Here is a 24,412-nt window from a genome sequence, read left to right as displayed (position 1 = left end):
AAAATAAAAAGAACTGTGGACTGCTTGTGAAAAAATAACAACTGCGTGTGTAACTGTCTCTGTTTCTCCAGCAGCCCTAAAGTCTCAGAAACCAGTTGATGAGAGAAACAGACAAACAAATCAACGGAGAGAAGAAGAGTATTAGAGAAAAAAAGAGAGAGAAATGTGATTTTTCAAATCGACGAAACAATAGTGACGTCTTTTCATATTATTTCGATTATAAAGGGATATGTTGAAGTTAGAAAGTCTTTTTTCAAAAATATTCCTTAAAATGTTATCAACGATTTTTTAAAATTAAAATTTATCCAAATTCGTATTCTATAAAACTCTAATTAGTTTTTATCTAAGACGTATGGATTTATAAATGGATGTCATTATCAAACTAACCAATTAACTATCAACAACAGAAATAAAACGAACTGATAAAAAAATTTTCGATAAGAAATGGCATCAACCTGTGAGTGTGCATTCACGTTCACAGCCACACTCTACTGTTCTCCAATTTTCGATCGTCTGCAGTATTATTGTTCAAGAGAGTCAATAAACAATCTCATAAATATATACATTTGAAATGGTCAGTGAACAGGTTTCTTTTTCTGTTGATCTATGATTCTTTATTCAAAACTGACCTTGTGTTTATGTTAATAGCTGCGCCTGACACCAGCGCACTTGTTTCTTGCCACAGAACCATTAAATTAAAAATTGCACGCAAGTAATTTTATCAATTGGACAAAGTACGTTGAACCATTCTTCCATTCATAAAATTTTTGTGATCTTCCTTTTGGCGTCACTTATTTTTAATGTTTTTGATTTGATTTGTAATAAGAAAGTAACGTGTTTTCTTCATCGTACGCGAAATGACCCTAACGTGGAATTTTATTTTACATCAGCTTATTGCGGCTGCCAAAAAATAATTGGTACTTGTGTATTATTTCCCCTCATTTTAATAGTATCCATTTTAATAAAACGTGATGTCTATTTTCCCTTTTTAGGTTTAGAAATGGTTATTTCCTAAGCCTAAAAATACAAAAACTCCACACGTTTTTATTAAAAAACTTGTTTTTTCAAAATGAGGGCAAATAATACACAAGTCCCAAATAATTGTATATGCTCATTATAAATTGGACTGGTGCAGTCACTTTGAGCCTTCTAACAACTACTACGTTGCTTTTCATCTGAAACTGGAATAAAGGAAAATTTTAAGGAATTCTAATAATTAAGGGGAAATTGCTTCAAAACACGCCTATACCACAGTGATCAAAAATTAAAGTAACTTTTTTTTTAAATTGAAAAGTTCTCAATTTACATCAAATTTGTCGCGAATATGATGGAGCAGAATCTCCATTATTCACGGCTTTGATAATTATTACATAATTATACACTCTACCACGGACGCTAGCAGCACCGAGCACATCTATCTAATCGATTTCGATTTTGTAATGGTTTTTGAGATAGTAGCCAATATAGGTTTCCAGACGTTTCCAGATTCCAGAAGGTTTCCAGATGAGTATCATGAACCAATCCATCTAGTTTCTGTGCTACCGTGTTATATTAATTTCACTAATTTTTGACTGATTTTTATTGTCTTTTGTGTAATTTTTTTTTTTAATTTAGTGAAAAATTTAAGATAAATATAAATACTGAAAAGCGGGCCCAAAACAATACACAAAAACATGAAAAATGAGTCAAAAGTGAGAAGAAGTAAAAAATTAAAATATAAATAATGCAAACGCGCTCTGTCGAACCATCGAACTCTTGGCGGTAATTCAAATTTTAATTTGATGCAAATTGAGAATTTTCCAATTTTCAAAAAATCATATAAAATTTAGAAATATTTTTACTATGATATTTGGCCGTTTTGGCACCAAAGTAGTAGTTTTTAACATTTTCCTCACTAGTGCTACTCCGCCTTTAAAGGAGGACTAACGGTTTGGACGATTTTGAACGTATAGACTCAAAATGAGCTCAACTGAACGAATTTCGTAATGAAACTGCTCAAAAAAAACTTTTTTTTTTCTGGCGGTTCAAAATTTTAATAAAATTGCACTGATTTTAGCTAAAATCACGAATTTTTCCCATTTTTCCGTGCCACATCCATCCGGCTTTTTTGGAATTATCGTCCTTTTTTTTACATATATTGGTAATTTATCTAATTTAATTTCGTCGATTAAAATACATTTAAAGCCGATAGGTAGCCAATTTCGATGATTTTTGGTTACTTATCGCCGATATCGTCCGAACCGTTAGTCCTCCTTTAAGCATCGTTTTAAGAGTACCTCGAATACATCGAGTAAATAATTACTTTATTAGAAATTAAGTGCTAAAAAATTGATTTTGTTCTAATTGAGCTATGCTATTGGCAAACACCTCTTCTCACTAAGAAACTGTCTGACAAACTTTTGCATTTTTAAGGTCAAAGTATGCATTATTGGCGCCGGCCTCGCAGGCCTTCGTTCTGCAATTCACTTCGAACAAGTGGGAATTGATTATACAATATTCGAAGGTTCGAATAGAATTGGTGGCCGTGTTTACCCATTTGAATACCAAGATGGATATCTACATTTTGGAGCTGAATATGTAAATGGTGTTGATAACGAGGTTTACAACTTGGTCGAAAAATACGATCTATTTGATAAAACCAAACCAAGGACCGATGATTTATGGATGCTAGATCAGGACAATTCAATTACGTTAGTAAATGGACATTTGGTTCCGAAGTATGTAAAACTACTGAACTATTTTCTGAACTAAATACATTTTTGCAGAAAAATTTTGGATAAGTTTAATGATTATATACGCTACCTTAATGTTGCTTTATACGAAAAATCTATTAAAATTAATCAGCTCTCTGTTGAAAATGAAATCAATAATCAGTTCATCGAATTCCTAAGAGATGTTCCGGAAAACGACCACGAAATTTATGAAAGTTTGATTAATGTATACAAAAATTATTTTCAAACCGAGTGGTCCAGTCCGGTAGGTGAGGTGTGTTTTTTTTCCATATTTTGATGAGAGGTACACGTGTTTTGCTTCAATTTCTAATTTCAGCTTTCTCTTTCAAATCTTTCGATTTGGGATGACGGAACAGAAGAAGAAGATTCTGCCGTACTCAACAAACAAGGATTCTATGAAATTCTCAAAGATTTTCGGTCTAAAATACCTGCGGGAAACATTAGATTGAACTGTGAGGTGATCAATGTAAAAGAGGAAGAAAATATTATGGTCACTTTAAAAAATGGAGAAGTATTGCATTTTGATGCCTGCATTGTAACTTGTTCTCTTGGATACTTAAAGAAGCATCATAAAACTCTGTTTACACCTCAATTGACTAGTGTTAAACAAGATGCAATCAATAGAATGGGATTCGGAAACAATTTAAAAGTTTTTTTGGAATACTCAGATTCATGGTGGAACTCATTAAACACAATCCTAATTCTGACTCATGGAGAAAATGAGGACTTCATGGTTTTTCAACCAAGCTCTTGGGCGGAAAATGTAAGTAGGTATGAGGTCTGTGCGGAAGTCAGCTTCAGTTATTTTAGCAAAATTTACAACAAAAAAAAATGTTTTTACCAATAAATTCTCGATAAAAGTGTCCAAAATATGCTTCAATTAAGAGGTTTTATATATGTATATAGCTCAACATAATAGTTTTCGACCATTTTTCAAAGTATGTATTTTAAAAAAAAGTGTTGCCTGTAAAATTAAGGTAGCTGAAAGCCGACATCCAAAAAAAGTGGATCGGCAGCCGGCTAATAACAGTAACTTACTGTATACAATAAACGTTTCAATAAGTATACAATAAGCGTTTTCAATGTAGGACTGGCCAACCCACACTAATTCCAATTTAAAATTAAAACAATATTTTCGAGGGGTATTCGATTTAAAGATGGGGTAGCGTCGGTGAGTTTTTGCCCTAATTGACAGAATACAGTCCCAATATACCAAATATTACTTTAAAAAAATTATGAAATTTTTCTGACTTTTTAAGGATTTTGCAAAAATTACAATAAGGGTCGAATTAAAAGAATTAAATTTGAATTTCCGCGCAAGTCAAAAATTTACTACGTAAGAAAATAATTTTTTGTTTCTTTTATAATTTTAAACACAGTTTGTAAATTTTATAGACATATTTCCTTAAAGAAAAGTTATGATTAATTGATCTTTAAACCAATTTCAGAGTTTCGACAAGTTTCTTCGTAATTATCAAACTTTCTCCACGAAAAACTGTCTGAAAAAAAAACATTTAAAAACAGAAGAAAAACCAATTAGTTTCGCCTTAAAACTCAAAAATGTCGAAAATTATGTTACTCACGTGCGCGAGAATTCAAATTTAATTTGGTTCTTTTAACTTTTTTTGAAAAAATCAATAAATAAATTTAGAAGTTAAAAAAAACATTTTTAACAGTTATATTCGGCATATTAGGACTGCATTCTGGCTTTTAGGGCAAAAAATCCACAGACGGTACTCCATCTTTAAGCCAGACAAAAGAAGCTCGAACGACACCGATTGGGGACAAAATATTTAAATTTGTTTTACTTTGATATTCGGTGCTTTATGAGTGATTTCAATCATTCTTTCGCTGTTTTCAGATTCTTCTCTGTTGGATTGCAGGTTCCGGTCCTAAGAAAATTTGTGATAAAACGGATTTCGAACTCAAAATCTTATTAGACACACATTTGCATGATCAATTGAAAAACTATCTCGATGTGAAAGCATCGGTAAAAATTTATCGAAAAAACTGGATAAATGATGAATTCACACTTGGAAGTTACTCTTACCTAACACCGGGGCAAATTGTTGGTGAGGATATTTGTATTCTTGCGCAACCAGTTTTAAAAGACAATAAGTGAGTTTTCAACAACTTTTTTTTAATCACATGTGTTCTTTTTTGAGATTTTTAAAAATTGTTTTATTTTAGCCCTGTTATTTGCTTTGCTGGGGAGCACACGGATTCAACAATGTATCAAACAACCGTTGGTGCGGTTCGTAGTGGTCTCAGAGAAGCTAGTCGAATTTCTGAACACACTTTTGAAAAGTAATGGTTTTTCATTTTAACGAAGTTTTTATATTTTGTTTTTTTTTCTATTTTGTGTGATCACTTAACATCAAACTATTTATTTTTCGACAGAAAAACTAGAATTTTGTAGAAATGCAAAGTATAACCCGCTGTTTAAAAGAATTGACAAATAGAACAGAAAATGACTAGAAATGGTTAACAAAAAATATTAAGACTGAAAATATATGAGAAATGTTACCATGATAATACAAAATTAGACCAATTGATGTTGTTCTGTTATTTGAAAGACGTCTTCTGACACTTCGTGTGTCTTCTTTGGAGTTGAAAATGAGACAACTGAAATTTATTTTGAGTAATTGAAGACTAATATTGTTATATGTAGATCTACTGACATGGGAAGTCCTTCAACTTAATCCTGCTCTTCTGAATGAAACTTAAAGGTATTTGAAAGAATACCTTTTAAATAGGCTACTACAAAAAATTCAGCGACAGAGGAGCACTTTAAACTGGATAAAAATCGATCTGAAATTGCTAGCACGTCATTTTTTCACTACTTTAGAGGCCCGTAAAATTGCTCCAAATGATAATTTTTGAAAATTTTCATGATTTTTAAAGAGCATTTTACGGGTCTCTAAAGTTGTGAAAAATTCACTGAAAAACTTTCAGAGCGACTTTTTTACAGCTCAGAGTGCTCCTCTGCCGCTAAATTTTTTGCAGGCCTATTTAGAAGGTCTTCTTTCAAATGAGAGAGGTTTCATTCATAATTTCGGGATTAAGTTGAAATATTTCCCTTGTAAGCATAAATTTGTTGTCATTTACAATACTAAAGCATAGATTTGTTTCGACAACACTCGAACAACATAATGACGTTAGCGCTTACATCTATGTCTATTTGTATCGATGCTTTCGTGTAACGGTAAAACCAATGCTTCTGTCGATCGACGATTTGGAGTACGATTTGGCTAAAATAATAATTGTTTCGCTAATCCTTAGAAAACATTGCTTACTTCGTGAAGAGCAGAATGATGGCCAACATCGTGTAGTTCTACGCTGCCGCGCTCTTCAGACGATTCCTCAGCACTTGACACATGACGTGATTTCCTTCGAACACTTCTCCACATTCCAAATCCACTGACTGACCGAGTCCGACTCGATTGATGTGTTTTGTTAAGAGGTATGCTCGGGCTTTTGCTTATTCTAGAAGTAACTTGCCCTGTTGAGTTAGAATCTATAACATCTTCCGAATCTTCTGGATCTTCTGGTATATCTTCTTTCATAGTTGGTAAAACTTTTTTCATGTGAACGCTTGTTCGTCGATCAATACTTTGACGGGAACTTGCACCACGGGGGGCAGTCGAAGCAGCTGATGAATCTGAATGTGGGTCGGCCATTGTTGGCGTGTAACTTCTTGTCATCTCAATAGGTTTCATTGTCAATTCTTCTTTCAGCTGTTGAAGTTCCTGGTAGCATTTGACCAAAAGAATTGATGGAGGAACGATGTTATGAGATTTTGCATCAAGTTTTTCAAGAATTTCTGTTTGCCATGCTGCTTCTTGATCGGTTCCAGGCTTTTGCTTCATCTGAAATAAAATTGATGTTTGAGGTAATATTTTAGTAGTTTGCCTTGTTTTGGATCATTGGCAAGATAAACAGCGAAATTGGCAGATTTGAATGAAGCAAAAAATCCACGAAGGCCATAGATGTTGGAGCACCAGGCTTTTTAGCAAGCAAATCTTTGACAATTCGAGCAACTCTGGGCCACATTGGTGCTAACAGTTTTCCAAATGTCAGCATAAGTACTTTCAGGCCTAAGTAAATAGCCTGGCAAATGCTTTCTCTAACGATTCGATGAGTGGAAACCGTTGCAGAATGGCCTCTGTCGGTGACAGAAACGGATCCTTGACGTCCTGTGACATCTGAAACATTCATGATGTAAATTGGCTAAATACATCAACTTTTTCACACGTTTACCTTGCGCCCCTCTAATGAAAGTCGTTGTCAGAGTACTTGTACTTATTAATGGTGGAGCTTGTTGTTTTACAAGCGGAGGTGAAATTGCATTTTGCATGACTGTCAAGCATTGTGACAGATCTTTTGCTTGAAATATTGATTGCTCCTTTGGATTGTTAGGAATTCGGAGAAACAGGGGAATCAAAACGTGACACAATACAGCTTCAAGACGTTCAGAAGACACACCCATACCTTCAGTTGAAGTGACAAAATCCAAGGAGAAGGCAAACTAAACATTATGCATTTTTATGTGTATTCATAATTTTTCATTTATTAAAAAGTTTACCTGCCCTAAGGCTTGCATTAAAATAGTGGTTAATCTGAGGACCGCATTTGCAAAAGTTTGAGGCGGTGGAGTTGGATGTAAAACAGTTGTTGGATGAAGTGCGGTGGAAGCTGCGCTATCTTCAACACATGGATCTCCAACCATCATTCTCAAGCATAGCTGTGTTATTGTTCGAAGTGGATGAAGATGTGCGATGTACGGAAATGCATTTAGAGTATCACAAATGCCATTAATCCACGATGAAAGTGCTATCCAAATAGCTCTTTTTCGAAAACTTTGACGTTTGGCAATCTTGGATAGTGTTTTGTCTAATCGTCGTAGAATAATATTGAGAGCACTCCTGTTAGACTCTATACTCCAATCAGTAACTGGTAGTATTATCTGGAAATATTTCTGAAGACCGTGACACGTTGTAGTTGATAAATCATAGGGAGCAACTTTCAACAAGGCCAATGCAACTTCTCCAAGTTTCACATAGCATTTGTGGTCAAGCACGTCAGGAATCTTGGCGTGTTCTAGGTTTGCACCTAGTTTGGTAAGTTCTTTCAGACGGACCGACGCCATTTCTATATAAGCTGCTATCAATTGAAGAAGAGTATCACGTGGCCGTCGATACGTTTCCTTTTGTTGTTCCTCTACTTCAGCAGCTTCCCATGCAACCGCAGTGGATCTTTTTTCTTTCCTTAAAAAAAGAGGAACAATTATCAGAAATTAAGTACTGACTGAACTCACAAATGATAAGGTCTAGAATTTTCGTCTTCATTTGTAGTCGGCGGGTCGAAAAACTGAGGTGAGTCGGCAACAAAGCTTTTTCCTCGTTCGGAAACACTGTTTACCAGGTCAAATGCACGAGTAGGCCCTCTAACCAGTTGCTCGCAACTATTAATTAAAGCTTTCATTTCGACAGCCATTGTGATCCATTGCGATATTTCATGTTTAACTGCTGCTGGGGAGTTTCCTGATTGGAGCGTTTCTTCTTCTAATCGCTTCATCATATGGGGCAGCATTGCTTGCATGATTAACTGAAATGTAAAAAATTATTTCTCATTGATTATCTATTTTATTATGGGTTATTTAGCTCCTCCAGGAACTATCATTACACTTACCAACATATGATGACTCCTTTTGCTCTCCGGGGAAAATGCACAAACACAAATACAACTTGCCATTGCATCAGTCAGAGCACAAAACGTGTTTGGATCGTCTCTATAGCATAAATCCAAAGCTTTCAATGGTTTCTCATAAGGAACCAATCCCAGGATATCTAGTGGGTCTTCGTCAGTTATTTCTTCCATTTTTTTGATCAAATTAAACCAATACTTTGCTTTAACTCTCATGGGATTGATTTCAAAGTCATTTGAAGAGTTATCAATTATGTTTGCAATAGCGCCACACATCTGTAGAAGAAATGGTTTTCTATGTAGAGTATAGAATTGGCGGCAGATAAATTCCACAACTCCACAGAATACTTTGTTTGTCTGACGTTGACTGTAGCATCTTAGAAGAGTCGGCATGATAAGAAAAAATCCTTGAGATGCGAAAAGAGTATTGAAATGAATTGATATGCTGATATATGTTGCTGCACATCTTCTCAAAATCAAGACATCTTCGCAGTGCATTATCATTATCCCGTTAATCACATTGATGAACAAATGCAAGTCAGCAAACATAAATGCATTTTCCATTTTTTCGAACATGTCGGACATCATCTTGGCCCACACAAATTTGTGCATTGATTCCATTGCTTTTAATTGTTCCCCACCTGGTCCAAAGTACATTCCAAAACAAGTCTCGAGGGACTTTCGCGGGAAACTTGGGAGATGAGTGAATTCATCATGTAGGAAAAATACCCGTTGTGCAATCTGAAATTAGAATATTTAAAACATTTTTAAAGATCTAATGTAACAAATTTTAAATAAAATTGCAATTTACCACATGCTGTGGACTGTACTTCAGTATATTGTGCGTCAGCAGTACTTTTCCACATTCAATAAACTTTTGATGAAACGCGGTCTCTTTCATTTTTTTCTCAGCAACTTCAGGTGATAATTTGACCAGTGTCAATTGAGGATAAAAAGAACGATGAAAGAAGTAATAGTCTCTCACATAGGCAGCAGGTAAATGTATTACTCCCGTTTTTGTATCGGTGAGATAAAAACAGTTGAGGTCATCTTCGTCGATATTGAAAAACTCAAGACTATCATTGAGAATTTGATGAAATTGTGTGTCCTCGTGAACTGGAAATTGACTGGGTATGCCGCCAGAAGTAGAGTCTAGACCGTGTACAATAATTTTCTTGGCAGAGGGAACGTTTGCAGTGATCATTAAGGCTTGCTGAAAAATTTTGTTGAATTTGCATTTTCTTTTTTCTTTCGGGAGTATATTATAGTACTCACATCACATTGTTCTTTTTTCAAAGTCTGTTTAAGATCCTTGAAATACAGTCCATGGATGTTGGGAGATAATAGCCAACATATTGATAACGCCATTCCAATGGCTTTCTCTGATCCCTCACACTGAGCCCGAACATAGTGCATGACAAATCCGAACTGAAATTGAAAAAGTCAAATTACTTGAGTTGTTCAATTTTCTTACCAAATAGTTTAACAAAGAGTGAGCAGCTTGACTGGGAAGTGGATGAAATCGCAGGACTAATTTTCGAAGCTGTGACATAAGGGCCTCCTTTAAAACAACTACAGTTAATTTCATATTTTAGACTCTAATGTGTTAATTTTTTGCAAAAGCTGAACATTCATCCACAGGCCTATTGATTATATTAGTGACTTCAGATTTTATTATTATTGGCAAAGTTAGTAAATTTGGTTTTTTGATGTTAATTGCATGCTGATTTACCCAAATACATAGCAAACACATTTTAAAAAGATGCATTCAATATTGGTTCGAAGTGTCGACCTTTGCAATATTTTCTACTCCAAGTTGTTAAATATTAATTTTAGGCTGCAGAAAGTTGTGGTCAAGCATACAACGCAGGGAGTATTATTGTGATATTTTTAAAAATTGAAAATAATCTTGCTCTCCGATCCAAAACATGCCAGTTTGATGCGCTCAACTTACATAGGCTGGTGTAGGTGCATATTCACTGATAAGAACCTGAAATGGGAGAACGAGCTAAAGGATGGCGCATATTGTACCTCTACAACTTGATTGAAAAATATCGGTAATACTACTTACTAACCTGTCTATCTCGATTTGTTAATTTCTCCAAAAAATGTCTTAAGAATAAAGACGGGTCTTCGACGATGCATGTCCAAATCACTTTTTTGGCTACGTCGCCAACAGAAACTCCATTGTTGTCAACTTGAGGGTCATCAAGAAGTTCAATAATTTGTGGAACCACTGATAGCAGGGCTGATGGGAATAGTGGTTGAGCTACAGGCATCACGTGGCGAGCGTGTTGATGGGAATTATCAGATTCTAAGAATTCACATGTAAGGTGTAAGTTTTAGATAGTTTCAATTAGGGTTCCCATGAGGTCTCCGCAAAGGCGCCGTCGCCGGCCTCACGGCGTCACGCATACCACATGTATCCGAATGCATAGTTCAGCGCGGAACCTCGAGCGTGTCGGTCGCTTCCAAGTAACTACCTTTTCGTACTACGTTGCGCACACACCAGGGGTGCGCGGCAATCGGAATTTTCCGGCAATCGGCATTTTCGGCAATTTTTAAACCTAACTATGTTTCGGAAATTGAAAAAATTTCACCTCGTCATTCATTTTCTAAAAGAAAACGGTAAATTATTAAAGGATTAAAACATTTTGAACTTGAAAAGAGAAAATTGTTCATTAAAATGACTGTTTAGTGTTCAAAATCTACAAAAAGTATTAACTTTATATTTCCGGCAATCGGCAATTCCGACAATTGCCGAACGGCAACTGCCGCGCACTCCTGGCACACACCTAGCTACTTGTTTCACGTAAAGCTGAGAAACCCAAAACATGTCGGCCGCTCAAATAACTACTTTTTGCACTTCATTGCACACAGCGGTGCGCGGCGTCGGCGTTTCGCGCCTCGATCAGTTGGGAGTCCTAGTTGCAATCCTTACCTTCTGTCTGCTCTTGCTGATGATGAAAAAGTGCTGGCTCGTAAGCTGCCAAACTAACTATTGCCGAACTTCTCAGTCGGAACAGTTGCCGTTGTTCACTCTGTCGTTCTTCTGCCTCCCTAACAGCTCTTTTTACCATTTCCTGTTTTTGTTTTCGTCTTGTTCGCGTCATTGTCATTATTGTTTGTGAAGTAGCATGTTCTTCCTCCTTGAGGCTAAGCTCCTCAATTTTAGTTTTCAAGTGTGGCATCCAAGGAGGGTCAACAACGGGCAATTGAGATTGACCTATAGCAGGAGACGGTAGTGTGAAGTCTATTCCAGGTGGTGGCACTTTGAATGATGCCTGGGCTCCGTCCTCCATTTTCAACCAAGCGTGAAAGCGATTTCTCCAAAGGGTGTAAAATCGTTGAATCCCGCTGGTTCTTACTTGTGGATCCTGGGAATCTAGTGCAGTTTTGATAATGAGAAGGGATTCTTCGGACTTCTTAACACTTGCTACAATGAACATGCTTGCAGCACTAGCCACGACATGTGGATCTTCGTGGATCAACATCTTCCAGCAAACTTCAATCATCTGTTTATGCTGTTCCACACTGAGCAACAAGCAGCATTTCAAAACCGATGAGATTGGGGAATGTACCAATTGGAGAACTAACGATCGTAAATAAGTGAGCATAGGTTTGTTCTTCTCTGGTAATTGTGCATCTTCTTCCGTATCAGTTGAACTATGGTCTTGTTCTACGGACTGTTTCTTCAGTGCATCCTTCTCCTCCTTTTCTTTCTCTTTCTCTTTTTCTTTTTCCTGTTGCATTTTCTCCATCAGCATCATTTTTATGGCTTTGCTCGCAAACTCCGGTTGTCCAACCATTGCAGATTCTCGTCGAGGAACTGCCGTGGATTGTCTAGCATGAATGCTCTGAAAATAATATCAGAAAACTATAAGTTGCTATATTATTTTTTAAGGTCAACTTCAAGGTGAGATTTTTTCAAAATATCATCAATAAGTTTTAAAAAAACTAGTGGTGAGAACATATTCACAAATATGAGAAGTTTAAAAAAGCAATTAATTAAAACGACAAAATGTCGTATTAAGCTTGCTGATTGAGAAGTGGGAACATACAATAAGATTACAAGGTATTGTGTTGGTAATGTGAACAAGTTTATTATATAGTTACAGTTAAAACTTACGGCTCGTGCAGAATTTGTTTCGGTTTGCTAAATAATGATATTGTTTTGTCGCAGTACATTTTCTACTTTTTTAAATGTTTTTGTATAAGTTGAATATTTCAACGAACCTTTCTCAAAGCTTGTTGTTTTGCCTGCCAATTGTCAGCCAACAAATTCCGTTTATCAGCCCTTGTAGAAACGTTTCTGAAAATAAAAATGAATGAAACTAAGTAGGATTCATAAATTCTACCTTTCCATTCCATATAACGTCGAAAGTGATTCAATCATTCGAAAACATTGCCGATGCACTCTTTGAAAGCACTTTGCACTGCATACACCAACATGATTGCACTCTAAGTCAAATGAGTTGGAAAATTTGATCAGTACTTTGATCCACGGAAGATTCGATAACATATGTTGCTCTTCATCATCCATAGAAGATTTTAAAACCACTGGTTGCTGACTATGGGCACTTCCATGGTTTGAATGCGGAATAATGACTGGGTGCACTGATTCAACAGGGGATTGAAGACCATCATCTGTTGGTTTCAGCGATTCACGTGCTGAGAGAATATGTGTGGCTCCAGCTGAAACCAATTAAATATACTAATTGTAATAAACTGCACGCTAGCTGAGTGTCATAATCAATGTGCAGGAAAATTCAACTATTTTTTTTCACAATTGCATCTAAGGACAACAGGATAATGAAGTAGGTAAATAAGTTCTGGATGTTAATATGAATTACTTTTGAGCAAGGGTGTACATATAATATAATATAGGTAAATTACATTTGAGTTACTGATGTTACTTTAACAAGGGATCACATGACTATTTTTATTCATTTTTACCATCTAAAAACTCTGGAATAGCATGATGAAAAAGCGCCAAAAAGTTAGATGATTGGCGCATACTTGCTGCACGCATACGTTGAACAATTGGTGACTGTTGGGAAGTAAGACTTCCTAATAAAGTTAATTTTGAACATGAGTAAGGTATCTTCTCAAAAATGAAAAGGAAACAACTTTGCAATTTTTTTCGTAGAAAAAGTCTCACCTCCATCTGATTTTTCCTCTTCTTCCAGGTGAGCCTGTTTCGACTGTTTTCGGTTTCGAAACGATTTCCGTTTATGTGAAGATTCTAATGACGGTTGAGTACCAGTTGCCATTGGCGATCCCCGTTTTAAAAGGCGTTGACGTCCCGTTGCAATTCTCCGACCTGTAAAATGATGTTCTTTAGAAATATTGCTTGAACCACCAATGTGATAAGAGAGGAATGGACAATTTATGTGTGGAACTTTCCATCTAATTTCTAACTTAAAAAAGTTTTTGTTCCAACACAATTCATCGCATTCGATCTCGTGGGTGCATGAAAAAGAAAGCCACGTTGACATATTTACACAAAACTCATGAAACAGATAAAAAAAGTGGATAGATTTGAAGAGAGTAGAAGTGTCATATCGGTGCATAGTATCGGTGCTTTTTAGTGCAATTTGGACCTGTTTCCGGCACATAAGTGGTTGATTTTGTGGATCCTTGTGCTGATCCTCCAGATTCTTCATGAGTTGACTGGCGTGAAAAAAGTCGGGCAGATAAGGACGGGGGGCGAACTACTTGCATGTGTATGGAACCTGAATGCGCTACTAATTTTGAATACCAAGCGCAAAAACATTTTTTCAAAGGGTTTTCAAAAAAAATCTCGCATAAAAAGCCAAAAATTGAAAAGCCAGAAACTGAAAAGTTAGCTATCCCACCTTTTTTATCCACTGCGTTGATTTCATCGATTGCATCTTTTGAACCACGTGGTGAATCTTCCTCTGTGGCAGAGAAACTGATTCGACGCTCTTTGTCGTTTACTTAAACATGCGATATATAGCAAAATATAAAATAAATGGCTTACAGTGTATGGATGAATTAATTTCGGTGATACTGTTAACACTTCCAGTTTGTTGTGCATTAAACGTATTGGATAAAATTGACCATCGCCTGTGGCTCAGTAACTTATCCCAACCAGAGTTCCCAGTTTGCGGTTTTGAATTTTTGGAACGTGGAATTGTCTTGAACGTTTCTCTTAAGAATGCAGTGATTTCTTGAAGAAGTAGAACTGCTATGAACTGTAAAGCAATCGGGCACTTTTCTCCATTTTGGTTATTTACAATTCCATCATCGAAAAAGTCTTCAATTGTATCTTCCATTTGCAAAGTTTTCTTGCTTTTGTTTTCAGACAATTCTAATAATTTTGAAATATGCTCTCCAATTTGAACTCCCCATTGATAAAAGTATCTTCCAGCCTGTCTTTGTAAGCTATGCATTCTCCTTGTTGCAGAAGGTGTTCCCCGATTTGCGAGTGCTCCTCCAAGACTGAACGTTCTGTGATGAGATGATCGAATCCATTCGGGCCATTGTCCACGATTACATCTGGACACTAAATTTGCACATTCAAGAAGAAGAGAAGCTCGAGCCAATACAGGAGATTTCTTAAAAATAAAAACCAAAGTTAAAAATAATTGTTGCGCATCTGTAACTCACAAGGTGCATGATAGCAGCAATAAGTGGAGCATCTGGAAACGTTCCCGGTCTGGCAGTTTCCAGTAGAAATGCAAAGCGACGTGCTCCATCGAATATTCCTTTCGCATCAATGTAATTTGGCGGTGGAACGTATGTGCCCCACAATCGCATACCTCCCTTTGCTGAAAATATTTCAATCGAAAAATGCTGACACTTGTTATGAAGAAGCCGATAATTTTGTTTTTCATTATCCACATGTTGTCAAAATGTCTAATTTCGGTTTTTTCGCATGATTAAGAACGTTCTGACGACACATTTTCTAGGGCAAAAGATTCCCGCATTTTTTGTAGATCAAACCGTAATAAGACAGCCCGACAGCACGTGTTATTAGGAAAAAAAACAAACGTTTCACAAAATCTATTTTTGATCTGCCTGATATACTAGACTCCTTTTTTCTGTGAAAATAAAAAGATTTCGGGAAAATACCAGTTAACCAGGTAGACCAAAAATACATAAGTTATGTGAACATTTTGCGATTGAGTTTTTTTGATAATCACATGGTGTCAAAGTTTCATTTCGGTTAGATCTACGTAGATTTTCAAAAAAGGAGGGAGTTGAGACGCAGAGTTCTCAACAGATTTCGCATAGTTAAGAAAACGCTGACGGCACATTTTCTTGGGCAAAAAATCCCGCATTTTTTGTAGATAGAACTTTAATGGGTCCGCCTGGCATCACGTGGATAATAGTAATCAAGAAACTTGTGATTCAAATTATACACAATTCAGCAATTCTTTTAACAACCTCACTCACAATCTATTGGTAATCTTGCTTTAACTTGTTTGGAACTCTGTCGTAGTGGCCTTCTTTGCGGAAGCCCTGCTTCCTCATTGGATGTTCCTTCTTCATTTTCATTATCCGAAATTTCTTCATCCATGTCTGGTTTCACACTTTTCAACAGACCAAATGCAAAATGAAGTTTTGGGGCACTTTTTTTCTTATAATACGATGTACTCGCTAATGGGGATACCCCATCATCCATAGATGACACGGTTCTTGGTGTGGAGGGTGAGGAGTCTCCTTCTGAATCATCATTTCCAGTTGTGGTTCCACCAGATTTCTCATTTTTCTTTTTGAATAAGCCTCTTCTGAGTGATGCCTGATCGTTACTCTGCTTTTGGGATTGAGCACCCGGCGAACCACCTGTTTGATCTTCTTTTGTGTGGAAGTCTCTAGAAAGATGAAAATGAACAATCGCCGTGTGTTACTCAAAGACAAATTTTGCAGGTACATGCTATTTTTAATGAATTTGAAAGACATATTTTAGGAAAATATTTCTTTCATAAACTAAAAATGAGATGAAGTGGTAACTGAGCAGTGGGGTGGAAGAAGTGCAAAAACGTTTTACATGCTGAAAGAAACCTTGCAAAATAGGAAAGTTCTGGTTTTTTGGGATTTCGTGCAGGTAGTCTTCGATTCAATTTCAATTTTTAAAAAAGTGATTTTGTTCAAAATTACTCTGTTCTGGTCAAAGAAATATGTGGAATCATGAGACGAACTGCAGATTTCGGCGATTTTGACGACTGAGTTCTCACCACCGACGTTTTGTGACGCCTTGGTGTTTTAACCTGCGGAGGGCATGTGGGAGTAGAAACGGACGGTGCAATTGTGCAAGAGATGGAAGTAGTAGAAGATAGGGAAATTCTACGGATAGTGAAGAATATGGTTTTGAGAAATCAAATCACAATTTAAAAGTCATACATAGTATTATCAAATAAATTATTATCAACAATTAAAAATATAAATACTTTTTTATTTAAAGGTGAAATAGCGCCAGTGAGGAAAGTGTTAAAAACTACTCTTAAGGTGCCAAAATGACCGAATATCATAATAAAACTTTTCAACAATTTTTGAATTTTTTTTAACTGTCAAAAAGTGACAATTTCTCAGTTTTTGCAACTTATATATAATTTTGGAACCAAAAAAATTGTTTCCCTTTAATTTTGTCTTAATTATTTGTATTAAAACATTGTAGAGGTCGAAAAATGCGACATTGCTTCGGATTTTCTAAAAAGCTCATATTTTTCAAAATTTTGGCAATGTGCCAAAACTTTGACCGGAAATTAAAATAAAAAATTTTAGAGTGTTTTATTATGATATTCGGTTGTTTTGAATTACTATTAGTGTATTTAGACAAAATCCCCACTGGCGCTACTACATAAAAAATTAAAATTAAAATTCTACAATTTGCTAAAATTACTTACGAGGTAGTTGGGTTTTTACAAGTAGCATCTTTTAGAGCTGATAGTCCCACTCTTCGAAACGGATTCCCATGATGTTCTTGTACAAAATTAACCAACAATCGGACATCTTGTTGAAGACTCTGAAAGTTGCATGCTATTTTTTCATTCTTCAGTTCGTCACTTAAAACAGGTCTATAAGAAACTTATGCTCACCATATTTTCAGGAAGAGAAAGCTCTGCAGAAATTACCGAAATTTTGGTTATGAGCGTCTTATAAGTGGCATTAATGATTCTTCCTTCAATTCCTTTATCTTTCTCGTTGAACGTATTGCGGTAAGAAGGAACGCGACTTTCTGACGCTCGACGACCATCTAAGGCTAAAAATTTTTTATTGATTACAAATTTCAACACTGAACAAAAACCTGTTAACTCGGAGCGACAAAATGATGTTATAGAATGAAGCAAATCAATAACTTGTTGAGTTCCATAGTTATCAACATAGTCGTTTAATATGTTTTTGAACTTATCAGGTTGTACTCTTTCTAGTCCTGCTAATATCGCCTTGGCTTTTGCGCGTAGAAAATCACCATGAGGGCTTTTAACTCCTTCGTTGCATCCATGAGGGCATCCAAGACATAAATAAATTCTGTAAATGAAAAAATACGTGTTCAGAGCGACAATTTAGAGAAACTAACTTAAAAACCATAATATTCAATTGCACGAAAAATGTTTCAGTTTGTTCTAATGGGGTTCCAAGTAGGACATCAGCAATATTGAGGGCTAGTTCGCATTGTCGTACCCCGGTGCATCTGTCCATGACTTGATTAACTGTCTGCACAATGACTGTTGCTGATATTTTTCCATCTTTTTCAATAAAGTTTGTAGAACCAAGAGCCTCAGGATAAAACACTGCATTCAATTTTGTGTTTTCTTTCTCTATTGATTTTGATGAAATGTTGGAGACATCATCTTCGGCGTCATCTCTGATTGAAAGTACTTCTACCGAGTTGCTCAAAGATGGATTTGACCGGTTTATACCCCGTCGTGATAGCGTATTAAGTGAACTTCGTCGAGAATTTGTAGTAGGATGGGGTGCAAGGCCTGAACGTTTTTATTTAAACTCACCAAGAAGGTTTTTCACTCACAGTTGTCACTGCTTTTTCTCCGTTCTGTGTCGTTGAATGCTACATGTAAGTGAGATCTTCCTTCCTCTGGTTTGTTCTCAATTTTCAAATCATCCCACACAGGGTTTGTCAGTTGTTCTGGAGCGACAGATAATTTTCGTTCTCCACTAGGCAATGAGTTGCTTCTTTGCCGTGTACTCTTTCGAATTATCATATAGGCTTTTATTTCTATTAATCGGTTGTGAATATAGCTCAATGCCCAGTAAACTCCCTTTTCCTGCCAATGAGTAATAAGAAGTGCTCTGATCACTGCAACATCAAGATAAGAGGCTATTGTGGGATCCGAAAAAGATCCTTCATCTAGCTCGTCGTCGGTACTTCCTGATACGCTTTTTTGAGTAGAAGGCACTGAAATAAACATGGCATTATTAATATAACAAACAGTTATGGGGTTATTTATATGATGTAGAAAAATACAAAATTGTATTTGTATACATTTCCACCTATTCATGAGTGCCAAAATGTAAAAAAAGCATCGATTATTTGCATTTTTCAACATTTTTCGACATTTTTCCTGCATTTTTCAATATCGGTCAACAGACCACTTCACATGCTGAAGGCGAAAGCGCAGAGAAATGTGTCCCCGCGGAAAGGTGCATCAACTTATGAAGTGGGCTATGTCGAAAAATGCAGAAAAAATGTCGAAAACGTCGAAAAATGCAAGTATTGGATGCGTTTTTTTAACAGTTTCCGACACGCACGAATAGCGGGAAAATGTATAAAAATACATGTTTTTCATTTTCTATATTACATGAATAACCCCGCCACAACTAACTCCTCTGATGATCTGTTCTTCTGTTTTCATTCGTTGTTTTTGTGAGAGCTGATTTTGGGAGAGTAACCGGTAATGTTGTTGTTTCGGTTGTCACTGGCATGGCAAGTGGTATTACTGTTTGCTGAGAACATGAAGAAGTAGTGTCTTCTGCAGTAGACGCTGAAAATCGTATTTCTAGAATGAATTGAAGTAGTCTCTTTGCGTTTATGAATTTACTTTAGAATATGTAAGCATGCTATACCTCTAGTTAACACAAATGGAGGTACGTCCGATGCAGACGAGGTCGTTGATAGGAACATGGAAGATTCCAAAACTGGGTGTTGAGGGACCTCCACTGAAGATTGTGTTGAGTCATGTGGTTCTTCAATCGAAAAACCACTGCATATGTCAGATAAATTAACCAGGGGTGCCTGATCGGAACTAAAAAATACTGCAGATAAGGAACAATTTTCATTTTCGGAAAATTTGATTCCTTCTACTTCTTCCAGCATATTCGCGGATGAGTCGGATGCTGAAAACACAATGATGATTCTACAAAAAAAAACTACGTTAAAAATACATATTCAATCTACATGTTCAATGGAAAAATTTTGATATTTGGACGTAGGTCTAGATTTTTTTTTGTACTTTGATTAACTCAACGTGATCTTAAATACCGGAGTTAACAGACAACCAATCTTACAAATGTTGTTAGTGGCCTAACGACTGTAAATGAGCCTAAAAATCATGAAGACGAGGTATAGGCTAACAAAAAAATTTAAAAATTTATCACATAAAAATAATTTTTGATCCGACACGGATTAGTTAAAAATAGAAGATTAGCGTTAGATACAACATTTTTCAGGTTTTTTTTTCAAAAGTTGCTTCAAAAATTATTTTCTGTGGTAATTTCAAGTTTAGTAAAAGTGGAGTAACGCCAGTGGGAATTTTTAGACACTTAACGATCCAAAACGATCAAATTTTATAATAAAACACTCCAAAAAATTGTCGATTTTTCATAATTTCCGGATAAAATTTTTTTTTAATTGCCAAAATTTTGAAAAACATGAGCTTTTGAGGAAATGCAGTACAAATAACAAAAATTAAATTAAATTATAGAAAATGTAGGAAAAATAAATTTTTTGGTAGACTTCCAAAATTATGAGTGGCTAAACTGAGTAATTGGCACTTTTCGACAGTAAATTTTAAAAAATTCATAAAATGTTTGAGAAGTTTTAGCATGATATTCGGTCATTTTGACGCCATAGGAGTAACTTCTAAGATTTTCCCCACTGCCGCCACTCCACCTTTAATGCAAAGTCATTCTGAAACGCTACTGCTCCACACTTACTTGGACTCGAATCAAATGCGTCACTTGTTCGGCTTTTTGATACTGTTGCAAGTTTTTCTTTTTGACCACAAAGATTTGTCTTGTATTCGCTGACGCTTCTGACAATTGAACTTGTTCGCTCAAATTCCTTGTTTCGAACACCTTGTGACATATCAATCAATAAATCATTCGGTTTTAGTGAAGGAGCTTCAATTTCAATTGCAACATAGTCTTCTTTCATTTTCATCTTCTCCTCTTCTAACTTTCGCTTCTCATTCAAAACAGTAACATCAGTTCGTGGAGGTTTCGGTGGTGGTACTATACTTGGCCTTCTTACTGTATTTTCATCTTTTCCCAAATATATTCCCTGCGTGTCTAATTGCGCCGGATTTTGCCTTCTAGCAAATGTGATCTGAGGTAGTTCATCTCGTCTCTGTTTCACAGGAGCCGAAAAACACCAAACATCAGGTTGGCGGAATTGCCAAATTGCTTGCCAAACTTTTAGTCCCGATTCAAGACGAATGTTATCCACTACTTCTTCTTCTGATATCACATCGGCTAGCGGTGCGATCAGGTAGATAAACAATTGAATTGAGGAGATGTTAAAAAGGCCTTGAGTTCTTGACTGACAAACAGATCGATCATCCTGAAAACGTAAATTTTCATGCACACCTATTCCGACAAAGTGGAATAATGGGATTTTTCTGAGGCCTTCATGTGAGAGCGGCGCAGCGTTGTGCAATTTGCCGTAAACTCCGGTGTTTACGTAGTGTGGATTTACGGCTGCACACCAGGGCTGTGCGGCAACCGGGATTTTCGGATACCGGCAATTGCCAAAGTTGCCGAACTCCAAAATATTCGGCAACCGGCAATTGCCGAAGTTGCCGATTCCAAAAAATAAAACTCGGTTGCCGGTTGCCGCACACTATAATTGTTCAACGCTGTTTTGCGCAACGTAGTGCGAAATGTCACTGCAACTTTTTTCGAACGAGGGACGAGGAAAAAAGGTTTCTAGGCCATGGCCGAGTCCCCGACAATTTTCAGCGGTCATTTATCTTGCTTTGTTTTCTGCGTGTTTTCTTTCGTTTTTCACCGATTTTATCCGTTTTTTCTTATCAAAACTTATAAATAAATATTTTTTGCAGATGCTAAAACAATTTCCAAGTGAAAAAATTGTGAATTCAGTCGGCAAGTAGCGGTAAAAGTGGTCAATGTAATATGATGGATTACGGGAATAAAAAACCCAAACTTTTTCCCAAACATGATACATATGCTGTTTAGATGCTAAAAGTACCTGATTTTCATAACGAGACCGCTAAAAAAGTTTTGAGATTTTCATAATTCAACATTTTGTGCCAAAATCTCGACTTTTTCACAAAAAAAGTTGAATTTTGAAAATCTCAAAACTTTTTCAGCGGTCTCGTTATGATAATCAGGTACTTTTAGCATCTAAACAGCATATGTGTCATGTTTGGGAAAAAGTTTGGGTTTTTTATTCCCGTAATCCATCATATTACATTGACCAATTTTACCGCTACTTGCCGACTGAATTCACAATTTTTTCATCTGGAAATTATTTTAGCATTAACAAAAATATTTATTTATCAGTTTTAATAAGAAAAAACGGAAAAATCGGTGAAAAACACAAGAAAACAAAGCAAGTACAAAATGTCGTAAAATGCGGTGTATTGTGTGCAAACACCGATTTTTCGCATTTTTTCTCGGCCCTCGTTCGAAAAAAGTTGCAGTGAAGGTGGTGATTTGAAAGCGGCCGACACGTTTGGGGTTACGCGCCGCACTATACATGTGGATACGTTGTAGCATTAGTGGAGGCGAGAGTCTGTTTGAGGCGACTTACCGGTCGGCGAAGGCGCCTTACCGGCGCCCACATGGAAGCCCTAGATTTTCTTAACATACCTTGGTACTTGCATTTTCTATGCATTCAGACGATGAATCAATTAACATCCAGTGCAATATATACAGAATTTTTTGGAGGGAGGTTGGGAGCTTCTTTTCACCAACGTTTGCTAAAAGCAACGATCCGCAACACTAAACAATGCATTTTTTTAAAAAATAACTTTTTCTATAGCTTACCTGTATAACGTGCGGTAACGCGGCTCGAACTAATTTCCATCTAGATACACTGGCAAGTGCATTACTCAGTGAAGGAGACAATCCATGAAGAATATTTTGGACAACAACACGTTCAAATGTCTGCAATTAATTACTGGTGAAATCTCTGAAATGTTTTAAATCCAAAATTTTTGTGTTTTTCTTTTTTCTATAAAACCACTTGAGGTTGCAATATCCCGGATTTCCAGTCAATAATTTCCGCTTGACATGATTTCTGGTTACACTTCAGCGTGTTCAGAGTCCATACACTCGCGTCAAGTAGGCACATATAAAGCCATGAGATGCAGAGTGGGCGGGGTAGAGAGCCCACTTGTGTTGTGGGTTTGGTAGTGACTTAGAGGAATTGGTGCAAAAACATAAAGCTTAAAATATTGCCCCAGGGACGCATTTGATGGGACTACGGAGCAGAGTTTTAACGCCGTGGTAAATGGGATTATATAAATTTTTATAAGACTACCGTTTTTGTTTGGAAAAAATATGCAAAAAAAACGTACCACACAAGATGCTTCATGGAGCTTTCCTATTTTATCGCCAAGAAAAGGACTGAAACTTATAATTTTTATCCACAAATTCGAATTAGCTTACTTTGTTTGTCTCCAGAGAAAGGTTTGAATCGGCAATGGCACTGAATCACATTCTTCTTCTCCCTCCTCTTCGGTCCTAGAAATTATTTTTTTATGATGTTGCTTCACATTTTTCGATCGCAACCAAAAGTTAAATGTATGCAAAAAATGTGGTGCCGTAGCCACATTTTTGCATACATTATAAACGTTTATTGAATGTGCCTTTTTTGACAACTTTTGTCAAAAAGGTCTAAATGAGATAGATTATCACAGAAAATGTATCTCAAACATTTTTTATGTGGGGAATAAAATTTAAAGACAACGGAAAATTGTAATTTGATATTTTCGGTCTAATGGGAATTTTAGGAAAAGAATTTATGAAGTTGGGAATATGATGTTGAACATTTTATTGAGTGCCTAAGTTTTCTTTTGAAGGCATAGTAGCATCAATGGGGGAAATTTTCAAAAATCTAAAAACTCAACGCCATCGAAAGTTTGGCATTTTTTGAAAATTTTGTGTTAGTAGTCCTGGCGAACTACGTGGTGTCAGGCTGTCTCTTTGCGGTTTGATCTACAAAAAATGAGGGAATTTTTTCCCCGGAAAATATGACGTCAGCACACTCTTAACCATGCAAAATCAGTTGAGAAGTCTGCGTCTCTTCTCCCGAATTTTTCGAAGATCAAACCAAAATGGGGCACTTTGGCACCACGTGGCGAACAGGATTAAGCTACATGTTCAGCGCCTGTTTTTCTGGATTTTGGGCGATCCGGTGCCTGTTTTTTTTTGTTTGTATTGCTACTTAAACATACCATTTAGCACTCTTAAATGAAGCCGCCGTAGAAAGAGGCATAAGAAGAAGTTGGACAGTGCCTGTGTGTTCGTGCTGTAAGTATCGAACATGCATTCTTTATAATTTTCGGACAGATCCACTGTTTTCAAAAAATATAACCATCACATTGCTGATTTGAATTGAATATTAGAAAAGCGACTATGCGGATTTTGGAAAAGTTTCACGATGAAGATTCTTCTAGTCAATGAAGAAAGAATGAAGAAAAAACAAACGAATAAGAATACGAATAAAAGAGGCGGTGTCTAAACTCTTCAATGGTTCTTCGGGGAGCTGTCGTTGGAAGAGCTGTTGGGTGCTGCTAGAAGGA

The 24,412-nt window shown here is 36.3% G+C and overlaps 2 protein-coding genes and 1 non-coding gene across 8 annotated transcripts; 2 read left to right on the top strand and 1 right to left on the bottom strand.

Annotated features, from left to right (window-relative positions):
• Positions 1-298: 298 nt before the first annotated feature.
• Positions 299-5,173, top strand: amx-3 (Amine oxidase domain-containing protein; the record flags this gene model as incomplete). Of its 2 annotated transcripts, NM_001368491.3 has the most annotated exons (6): positions 299-574; positions 2,413-2,717; positions 2,766-2,985; positions 3,049-3,495; positions 4,594-4,850; positions 4,923-5,173. In NM_001368491.3, the coding sequence occupies 6 exons, from the start codon at positions 572-574 to the stop codon at positions 5,041-5,043; spliced, it is 1,353 nt and encodes a 450-aa protein (NP_001355373.1). The 2 variants fall into 2 exon arrangements, with proteins under 2 accessions (NP_001355373.1, NP_001256964.1); NM_001270035.3 differs by lacking the exon at positions 299-574 and having other exon boundaries at positions 2,665-2,717; positions 4,923-5,043.
• On the bottom strand, positions 5,065-24,412 carry unc-80 (the record flags this gene model as incomplete). Of its 5 annotated transcripts, NM_001270032.3 has the most annotated exons (37): positions 5,275-5,357; positions 5,902-5,983; positions 6,029-6,601; positions 6,645-6,937; positions 6,993-7,260; positions 7,318-7,999; positions 8,050-8,339; positions 8,424-9,179; positions 9,250-9,651; positions 9,714-9,866; positions 9,913-9,999; positions 10,393-10,428; positions 10,514-10,752; positions 11,380-12,295; positions 12,568-12,594; positions 12,675-12,750; positions 12,797-13,133; positions 13,395-13,508; positions 13,600-13,761; positions 14,042-14,173; positions 14,297-14,398; positions 14,443-15,019; positions 15,072-15,232; positions 15,861-16,279; positions 17,312-17,430; positions 17,504-17,667; positions 17,713-17,936; positions 17,986-18,391; positions 18,436-18,822; positions 19,250-19,408; positions 19,491-19,760; positions 20,580-21,204; positions 22,476-22,607; positions 22,653-22,772; positions 23,186-23,234; positions 23,277-23,351; positions 24,065-24,159. In NM_001270032.3, 37 exons carry the CDS (start codon positions 24,157-24,159, stop codon positions 5,275-5,277), a joined length of 9,792 nt encoding a protein of 3,263 aa, NP_001256961.1. The 5 variants fall into 5 exon arrangements, with proteins under 5 accessions (NP_001023839.2, NP_001023840.2, NP_001256962.1 ...); NM_001028668.4 differs by lacking the exon at positions 13,395-13,508 and having other exon boundaries at positions 5,065-5,357; NM_001136423.4 differs by lacking the exons at positions 10,393-10,428; positions 13,395-13,508 and having other exon boundaries at positions 24,065-24,105.
• Positions 13,227-13,350, top strand: F25C8.6. The gene has a single exon (NR_070305.1). It is a non-coding gene; the product is annotated as an Unclassified non-coding RNA F25C8.6 (non-coding RNA).

This window comes from Caenorhabditis elegans, chromosome V (genome assembly GCF_000002985.6).
Source record: "Caenorhabditis elegans chromosome V".
NCBI classification, from domain to species: Eukaryota; Metazoa; Nematoda; class Chromadorea; order Rhabditida; family Rhabditidae; genus Caenorhabditis; species Caenorhabditis elegans.
This window is presented reverse-complemented; position numbering and strand designations above follow the sequence as displayed.